Source organism: Ictalurus furcatus, chromosome 16, assembly GCF_023375685.1.
Source record: "Ictalurus furcatus strain D&B chromosome 16, Billie_1.0, whole genome shotgun sequence".
NCBI lineage: Eukaryota > Metazoa > Chordata > Actinopteri > Siluriformes > Ictaluridae > Ictalurus > Ictalurus furcatus.
In genome coordinates, this window is record NC_071270.1 from 11,758,327 (window position 1) to 11,768,336 (window position 10,010).

Consider the following 10,010-nt stretch of genomic DNA (forward strand, 5'->3'; position numbering starts at 1 on the left):
TTCAATTAAATTCAATTTTATTTGTATAGCGCTTTTTACAATAGACATTGTCTCAAAGCAGCTTTACAGAAATATCAACATGGTATACAGATATTAAAGGTGCGAATTTATCCCAACTGAGCAAGCCACTGAGTGGCGACGGTGGCAAGGAAAAACTCCCTAAGATGTTTTAAGAGGAAGAAACCTTGAGAGGAACCCGACTCAGAAGGGAACCCATCCTCATCTGGGTAACAACAGATAGTGTGAAAAAGTTCATTATGGATTTATATGAAGTCTGTATGGCCTTAGGAGCAGCCGTAGTCCCAGCAGTCTGGAATTAGAGAAGATTTGAGCTCCATCCAGAGGCAGAAAGGATCTGGATCTCTAGTATCTCCATAAATTCATGTCTGGATAGTCTGGAGTAAAATGTTTTACTTGTAAACATATGTTATGCCTTGGTTGGATTTTAGGTTAAAATATCTTAGTTTAACCACTGAGCACCAATAACAAATTCTATGCAGCGTTTGGCTCAATCGTTGATCTCCTATCTGGCCTGTGAGGAGGATGATCTATGATTCCGCCATCGACACTCGCCCAGTCTTTTCTTAGCTGCGTGCTTTGCCTTGTTGAGCGGCTCTCCGCAGCATCTAGTTCGGATTGTTCTCGTACCAGGGCTGTTCAAACTCTGAAAAATGGCCCTTCACGTTCCTAAAGCACCGGGCTTTGCCCAAATGTTAAAGGATGGTGCGAAGGTAAGGTTCTTTAGGATAATGAGTTTATGGGCGATATAACGTTCTGTTCTTAACGGCTAGCTAAGTAGCTAGCTAGCTAATGCGTTAGCAAGTTAGCCTGAATCATGTGGGTGGAGATTTCTAGAACACGGGCTCAGGAGGCATAGCTACTGATTACACTAATTATTTAGCAAATTAGACAAACTAGGCGCTATTAGTAATTCATTAACGTGATGTTTCCCTTTAGCTAAGGGCCATAATTAAAAAAAAAAAAAAAAAAATATATATATATATATATATATATATATATATATATATATATATATATAACATGCTTTTTGTTACACTAGCTGGTTGCAATTTCAGCATGTGCATCTGCCGGCAAACTAGTTAGCCTGCTAGCTGCTCACCCTGACAGGAATGCTAATCAATAAGCCATTCTCGTTGTTAAATATTGTATTTATTGTGCTTTAATAGCACTCAGTAATACAGTCATTTGCCATGCGCTACATAACAGTATTCTGTAACATATTGTTCTGTTACTATCAATATTACTGATTTACTTGCTCATTTCTTTTTAACCAAATAAGGAAACATTGTGGGTAAGATTCCCTGTAGCCTGTGCTTTATAAGGGCTGGGCGATGTGACGAAAACGTCAGATCACGACATGTAGGTCTGTGAACAATTTCCCAGCAATAGAGTAGCGTTGAATAATTAAAAAAAACAACGTTTTTTATTATTTATTTTATATCTATGAAATGAACTCGTATTATGTTACATATAAAAACTATTATTTAATTTTTGAAAATGTGGAGGAGAAATAAATGTAAAGTTAAAATGTTCAAGATTAAGTACAAGTGTTCAACATCAGATCACCTGCTTACTGTCTATAATATCTTTTTATTAAATTAAAAATGAAATGTTTATTTTGATGTGATTTATAACTACATTATTATATCATCATGTCACCCAGCCATACTTTTAATGGTTTTTCAGTTGTTTTTACATTTGTTTGATTTTTTTTTTCCACAGATGGGATGTTATCTACTTTATAAAGCTTTGTAATTTTGTACTGAATTTGTACTATTTTCTGCTAATCAGCATTATTCAGGTCTAGAGGAGGCAGTTTACAGAAATATCCAGGCATGCAAAGAACTGGCACACACTACAAGAACTGCATACGGACCCAATGGTGACGGACTGTTTCCTTTCTTCAGGATTTTGCAGCTTAATCTAACTTGTTGTTGTGTTTGTTGTTCTTAATGAATGTATTATATATTTGCCAGGCATGAACAAAATGGTCATCAACCATTTAGAGAAACTCCTGGTAACCAATGATGCTGCCACCATTCTGAGAGAGCTTGAGGTGAGTTTGGATGATGTGTTCACAGGTTGAGAAACACAGGGTGCTTTGCAGTGCTCTAATCGATGCCTCTTTTGATTCTTTGATCCTTCCACCGTTATCGCATGAGCGAGAAATTGATTGAAGTCTGCCATCTTTAAGGATGTACCAATGCTTAAATGTGCTCATTGGAATCGAGGAGATAGGAGGCTTGTGGAGTGAGGATTCACAAGTGTTTCCTAGGTGGAAGTGTGTGATGTATACCTCTGGCATCAAGTCTCCCTGTCTCACAAAAAATAATTAGAATTAAAAAAAACAGTAATAACCACCAAAAAAAACCCCAATAATCTTAATTAAATAAAGAGTAGTTATAAATAAAATGTCCATTAAAGTAAATTAATTTGCCTTGCTTTTAAAAATACAGGGGGAAAAAAAAGTCAGGTGATTTTGTTTTAAGCTAAAACAGCCACATTTTATCATGTGATGTACACATGCCAGGATTATTTAGTAGGGATGCACAGAAATGTAATGTTTTTACAAAATAAAATGTTTTTACGCTGCATCTCGAAGCACTTAAATTGTCACGCGAGCTAATGTCCTCATGTCAGCGGTGTGGAGCTATTTCAAAGTTTCTGATAAGGATGTGAAAATAGCAATTTTGCAGTCTTTGCTCAGCTGATGTTTCATGAGGGTGTACATCTCCGAAGCACTTTTCTACGGCAGGTCCGATACACCACCTGAAAGCACGACATCCAATTCAGTATGCAGAGTACAGCAAAGCAACAAAGCTTAAAAGTACCCAAACTAGCACTTGGACATCGTCGTCACAGTATTTGAAAAGGCAAATGTTACATGATGTGTTGGATGAAGAATGTTACTAACTGAAGAATATATTGATGTGTATATTTACTTTTTATTTTTATTTTTTACTTTTAATAAAAGTGCTGTTAATTTCATTGCCTTGTACTTTTTCAATTGATATTCATTCAAACACATGAAAATGATTTAAAAAGCATAATATTTCTAGAATTATACAAGAAAACGTCAAGTCAGTTCACTAAAGTCTCTTTAAAGTGCTATGAGTGAATAAGAACGTCTTATTTGGTGAATGCATTTGTTCTATATTGCTGCTGTCCTCATCGCCTTTTCTGTGCATCCGTTCTCTGAAATGTAAAAAGGAGGTGCAGTTAAAGAAATGAAAAGCACCCACTGTGTCTTTCGTGTCTGTTATTAGCAATTCTATCATATAAATCATAATGCTATATCTTTCTCTTCTAGGTCCAGCACCCAGCTGCTAAGATGATTGTTATGGCATCTCACATGCAGGAGCAGGAAGTAGGGGATGGGACCAACTTTGTCCTGGTGTTTGCTGGTGCTCTACTAGAGATGGCAGAGGAGCTGCTCCGAATGGGGCTCTCTGTATCAGAGGTAAGGGGATTCAATTTGTCGTGATCTCTGTAGTGATCACAAATAATACATGACTCGATGTAGACACGGTTCTGTCAAGGCATGTGCCAGTACACTGCAAATCTGAAATGGCTATACTGTTGATGTTATACCAGTACAGGTAATGACATCACAAAAAAGGGTGTGGTACATTGCTTGACATGTACAACAAGAATATTGAAAATTCTGTAGCTTGGTTTTAGAGAACAGACATGCCAGGTGCAAATCTCTGCACTGTTTTAAAAGCCAGTGAGCAATCATGTTGTCAGATGTGCTGTTGGAAATATTTTCCTTAATTATACCACTTACCACTGCGTTGTGTATGTTGTTTACTTGTCTTCATCTTCAGGGCTCTTCCTTTTCACATCCATTCAAACACATTAATATGTCTAATAATAATCATTCTTGCTAACAGCCAGACTGCATTTTAAAAGATTTAGAAAAAGAGTAGCATGCCATTCATCACTGGGTGAACACGTTGGAGCATGATGGGTATAAACAAATGTCAGGATTTTTTATTTATTTAGTTTTTGGATAAAGGTAAAGAGGGAGTAAAATTTTTTTCTTTCTTTTGTTGGATGAGCAAAGTAAAAGAAAATGCTTCTTAGTTAGCATTAACTGCCTGTTGAACTTGTTTATCTGCCTGGCAACTGTAAATAAAAAAAATAAAAATAATTGATAGTCCAGACATGTTATCTGCTTGTCCCACTGCCTCGGCTAGTGATTTGTAGCAAATTCCATGAGAGCAACTGTAATGGGACATACTGTACACAGTGAATTCTTCATGCTGTCCCACTCCTACTTCGAGCATTTAACACAGGGTGTTTAATGGACGTGCTATAACAATAATGATCTCATAGTCCTTTATGGAATACTTTCTTGCACATTTCTCATGAAGAGAAGAGATTTTATTGACAAGAAATTAATTTTAGCCAATGAGTGCACTTCAAAGAGTCCGTCGAAGCATTGAAATTGATTTTATCCGACCCTCTGCCTACACAGGTCATTGAGGGCTATGAGATGGCCTGTAAGAAGGCTTTGGAAATTCTACCAGACTGCGTTTGCGCCTCTGCCAAGAACCTGCACGACGTGATTGAGGCCAAAGCCATGATCCGCACAGCCGTGATGAGCAAACAGTATGGAAATGAAGACTTTCTCGCCGACCTTATCGCACAAGCCTGTGGTGAGAGCTGCATTTATACTCCTAATGTGTATCTAATGTTTTAGAGTTTAATGTGTCTCGGTGTATTTTCTTACCTTTATGATCTCTTCATTACCTTCATTACCCCCCCCCCCCCACCACAGTATCGATCTTCCCTGAGTCCGGTAATTTCAATGTTGATAATGTGAGAGTGTGCAAGATTTTGGTGAGTTTTAATACAAACCATACTGTAAATATGAATATATGACTGTATATAAAACTGTATTTTAGCTTATGCCTTTACAGTCACTAGCCTGTTTTCGTTTCAAATGTTGATTTTGTTCATGTAGGGTTGTGGACTGCATGCCTCATCGATGCTGCATGGTATGGTCTTTAAGAAGGAAACTGAAGGAGACCTCACATCAGTTAAAGATGCGAAGATAGTTGTGTTTTCCTGTCCGTTTGACTGCATGGTTACTGAGACCAAGGTGAGTGTATTGCTTAAAATGCACTCAAAGTGCCTTTTTTTTTTTAATTTAATTGAATTTTTTTTAAAAAATATATAGTTTTCATTGTTGCAGACATTTTGATAAAGGCTTAAATTTTATAAGATGTAACAAGTTAATGCCCATATATAATTTGATTTCTGTTCAAAATGTGTATTTTTTTTTTTTATATGTATTGTACATGTAAGACTAGGGGAGTAATGATCCAGTCTGGACACGATTTGATTCACAATACTGGCTTCTTGATTCAATTTGATTCTCAGAATATTGTGAACAAATTTTGAGTGAAAAAAAATTGACTGAAATGACATAAACAATGCAAAATGGTGTACAGTTTTGTCTGTATAAAACGAAGTAAATCAAAAATTGCTATGAACAGAGGTTCAATATTGCAAACAAAGTATGCTACAGGTTCACCATATCTTAAAAATCCAAAACAAACATTTATGAATTCTCCCCAAAAATTTTATTTGAGTAAACGATGCGTCTGTCTGACCTGGAAGAATGATTTACTAAAACATAATGATCTCCGTAGCCGGAAGAGCGCTCCAAAGTCAGCTAAACTACCTGATTTCTGTGGCAGTGTTTCAAAGCTCTTTTTAACCTTTATAACGTGATTGTGTAAACATATGACACATAATAGTGATTGTAATCTGGAGCTATTGGGCTATCGGACACTTCACAAGTGCAGATGATCTCTCAGGCTTTTTATGAAAGAATGTGATGACATGCGCGGTATATTTTAACACTATGGATTGTGCAGTCTTGGACCCCCTGGTGTTCAAACAGTGTGACTGCATCACATGCATAATTAATAGAGTTCTATTTTCCAGGATGTGATGTCATTATGTTCTATCCCTATTTATAGTGTGTGTAAATTTTTTTTTTTTTTTTAAATAGTGGAAATGAGTAAAAACATTAAAAAAAAAAAAATCCTTCTATGAGCATGTATGTCCAAACATTTGACTAGTAGTGTATGTTTTAATACGGTTTTCGTTTTAAATCTTTGAATCTGAATTTTAATGGCAAGCTTACTGCTATCTGCGGTTTTATATAATATATATATAATGGTTAAATCCAAGTTGTATGTATCAGGATGCCATTTCTAAGTTTTTGTGACATACTTTTGTATTGTAAAAGTATAATCTAGTGGAGGAAATATAAAATGAATTATTAAAGAAATTGCCTACAGAGTTTGGTAAAGAAGCTACATCACCTTGTTGGTGTGAATTCCTCAGGGCACAGTGCTGATAAAGAATGCTGAGGAGCTGATGAACTTCAGCAAAGGTGAGGAGAACCTGATGGAGGCCCAGGTGAAGGCTATTGCTAATGCTGGAGCTAACGTGGTCGTAACTGGGGGCAAAGTGGCAGACATGGCATTACATTACGCCAACAAGTATCAGCTCATGGTAGTCCGGTGAGCGCTTTCATTCGACTAATGCACCCATCTACCTCTTTAACTTATTCCACACAGATCGTTCTACCATAATCTTCTGTAATTTATGGTTTGTGTGTGTAATCTGACAAGACACACCATTTTCTGTGTCCCCATCAAGGCTCAACTCCAAATGGGACCTTAGAAGATTATGCAAAACTGTTGGTGCTGTAGCACTGCCCAGAATGGTAAGGATTATTTATTTTTTTTAGTCAACACTAGAACCTTGGATTTTTTTTTTCTTTCCTGAGTGGGATCTACCTTTTGTGTGTTGCCAGACTGTTCCTACTCCAGAGGAAATGGGACACTGTAGCAGTGTTTACCTGACTGAAGTCGGAGACACCCAGGTCGTTGTGTTCAAACATGGTGGGTTTCATTTACAGCTGTACCACTTTGCCATCAGCCATCTACTACCCATGTGTATTTTACAGTACTATTTACTGCTTCATACTGCGTGTGTGATCATTCTGCAACGTCTTCCTTTTTTATTTATTTATTTTTATTTTTTTATGCGTACCAGATGGAGTAGCTCCCACTTGAACAAATATTATTAAATAGTACATTTAATCATGTGCCTTTGTTTGGAGCCAGTCCAAGTCCACATGACTTATGAATGGGAGTGCTTGAAATTTTCACAATATGATGATCTAGTCAAACCCCTAACCTGCCTAATTTACTCTTGGCCAACTGTATTTGTCTGTAATAACAGAGAAAGAAGAGGGAGCCATTTCTACCTTGCTGATTAGAGGCTCCACAGACAACCTGATGGATGACATTGAGCGAGCCATTGATGATGGAGTAAACACATTTAAGGTTCTTGTCAGGGTAAGTCTGTTCAGATAGCTGACAATGTATTTTGTCATTTTATGGCTAAAACCAAACATATAGTTCAGAACAGACCTGGACATCTTACAGTTCTTACTTTTTTGTATTCATCTGTTTATTCATTCCTAGGACAATCGTCTGTGTCCTGGTGCTGGTGCTACAGAAATTGAACTGGCTAAACAGATAATGTCCTATGGAGAGGTAAAATTTACTGCCTAGAAGCATTACAAACTGAAATGTACTTCACTTCTTCTTTCATCATGCGTATGTGCATGTCGGTATGATTTAAAATTCAAGTTATGCATACATTCAGAAGTGAAATGTTAACTTAATTGGCAGTTGCTAGAAACTAAATGGAGAATTTCTAGAATGTATTTTTAAGCAAACTGAAGAGGATTTGTCCCAGCCATTAATAGTTTATCAAGACAAATCTTTATTTTTAACCAACTGCAAGTCGTCAATTGATTGGGATATATTATGCTCACACACACTTTTAGGATAGAATGAACAGCAAACACAAAACAAATGGTTCACAATATGTCTATAACCTGATCTACCATGCCAAGTCTGTGGCTTCCCAGGTGTTTTATTTATTTATTTATTTTAATAAATATTATGTTTGTGTATAAATAAAAATTTAAATGCGATTATACAAATAGTTTTTTTTGTGTGTTTTTTTTTTTTTTTCTTTCTTTCTCCTTCCCTCTCCCCCCTAAAAATGTTGGTATGTTTTGCCAGTCTTGCCCAGGTCTGGAGCAGTACTCCATTAAGAAATTTGCTGAGGCTTTTGAGGTTGTACCACGTGCTTTGGCAGAAAACTCTGGCGTGAAGGGTAACGAGCTGATCTCCAAACTGTATGCTGTTCAACACGAGGGCAACAAGAACATGGGCTTTGATATTGAGGTGAGAGTGCAATCAGGAATGTGAACAAAAGACTATTATGTTGGGTTTCTTGAATTTCTGTTGGCTTTCTTGTTTGTTAAACTGTTTATTTTTCCTTTGGTAGGGTGAAGGGCCTGCAGTGAAGGACGTGAATGAGGCAGGCATTCTGGATCCCTACCTGGTCAAATACTGGGGCATCAAATTGGCTACAAATGCTGCCATCACTGTCCTCCGGGTTGATCAGGTCAGCTGCTACCTCACACTGATTAGTCACCAACAGTATTCATCCAGACAACAGTTTGAAAGTATTTTTTGACTTGAAACCAGAAAAGGATTTCTTTTTTTTTAAATTTATGATCTGATCTTAATTCTTTGGCTTACCAAATTACATTTGACCCCTGATAGACTCAGAGTAATGGCTTCTACATCATAGTCCACTGTATAGCTGATAAATTCCACCTTTTATACATCTGAATATCTGCTGGTTTCATTACAGTCCACATTTCATTGAATTTATTACACTGATGATTGCAAAATTATGTTAGCACTTAGCTATGATTAGCTACATCTGTGTATCTTAGAACATCCTAGGAAATGGACAATGTGGAAGAATAGGCAACAGTTTTTATGGATACATAATACTTTTTCTAAGCCTGTGTCAAGAGTAAGTATCAACAGATTTTTAACAAGATGTACTGTGTCAGATCATAATGGCGAAACCAGCTGGGGGCCCCAAAGCTCCCAAACAGCAAGGCCACTGGGACAAAGATGAATGGGATGAAGTGCCTGATAAATTTGACACTCATCATTGATAAGAAACCCCAGAAATGGGACAGGTGCCCTATTCCTTTACGTGTGTGTTTAACCACTCGTGTGTGGGACTGCTGGATGGGATTGCATGAACACACTTACTGTTTTGACTGCACCCTGTTTCTATTTAGAATTACACTATTTGAAGTAGCACAGAGGAGACACTGTCATTATGAAAACTATTATTACACTGGAATTTTTTATTTTTTGTATGTTAATGAAGTGTAGTGTTGACTTTTGAATGAGATCAATTTTATTTAACTTTATGTCAAAGGGAAGGATTTTAGTAATTGTCTGAGGAATTTTAACTGCTTTTGCAAAAAAAAAAAAAGGGTATAATGATAATGGATACTAATTTCAACTCATCTTACATGTTAACTTGTGATACTTTTTGACACTTGGATGCCACCATATTAACAACTGTCACTATGTATCAAAGAGTTAGAATTGAACATGATATTCACGATGTTCAGGAAGATTGCATGTTGCATGAATTGAAGCACCTCCACCCCCTACCCCTGTTAGTTGTGGTTAACAGACTTGGACTAACTGTACTAAAGGACTCCACCTTGTCTTTTTTTCCCCGTTAATGTGTTAAGATTCTGTGTCGTCTTGTCTGTACAGATTATCATGGCCAAACCAGCAGGAGGACCCAAAGCTCCACAAGAAAAGAAGGACTGGGACGAGGATGATTAAGTCGGCATGTCCTGCTTCACCACTTAAACGTTTCGATGGTTTATTTAATATCAACACTTTTTTTGTATTATTTTCTTCCTTTTAGAATGAGCTTTGGATTCAGGAAAGGATGGCTCTGTAGTTTTTGTGGTCCCAATAAATGGCACTTCAGCTGTCATTTTGTTTGAGTATTTTGTTGGTGATTTGTTTTTGTCTGTCTGTCTTTTTCTGAAAAAG

At 36.9% G+C, this 10,010-nt stretch overlaps 1 protein-coding gene across 2 annotated transcripts; it reads left to right on the forward strand.

The window, feature by feature from the left end:
• Positions 1–548: 548 nt before the first annotated feature.
• cct8 (chaperonin containing TCP1, subunit 8 (theta)) lies at positions 549–9,961 on the forward strand. 2 transcript variants are annotated; one of them, XM_053644628.1, is made up of 16 exons: positions 549–731; positions 1,813–1,903; positions 1,998–2,077; positions 3,332–3,481; positions 4,502–4,682; positions 4,805–4,866; positions 4,991–5,128; positions 6,385–6,563; positions 6,703–6,769; positions 6,860–6,947; positions 7,291–7,406; positions 7,536–7,607; positions 8,145–8,309; positions 8,413–8,532; positions 8,993–9,124; positions 9,723–9,961. In XM_053644628.1, the coding sequence occupies exons 1-15, from the start codon at positions 672–674 to the stop codon at positions 9,098–9,100; spliced, it is 1,677 nt and encodes a 558-aa protein (XP_053500603.1). In that variant the 5' UTR covers positions 549–671; the 3' UTR covers positions 9,101–9,124; positions 9,723–9,961. The 2 variants fall into 2 exon arrangements, with proteins under 2 accessions (XP_053500603.1, XP_053500604.1); XM_053644629.1 differs by lacking the exon at positions 8,993–9,124 and having other exon boundaries at positions 561–731.
• Positions 9,962–10,010: the final 49 nt, after the last annotated feature.

Excerpts from the sequence above, each read along its gene's own strand:
- cct8 (XM_053644628.1), top strand. The coding sequence starts at position 672 with ATGGCCCTTCACGTTCCTAAAGCACCGGGCTTTGCCCAAATGTTAAAG. Across the intron at positions 2,078-3,331 it reads CCATTCTGAGAGAGCTTGAG|GTCCAGCACCCAGCTGCTAA; the intron begins GTGAGTTTGGAT and ends TTTCTCTTCTAG. Across the intron at positions 8,533-8,992 it reads CTGTCCTCCGGGTTGATCAG|ATCATAATGGCGAAACCAGC; the intron begins GTCAGCTGCTAC and ends GTACTGTGTCAG.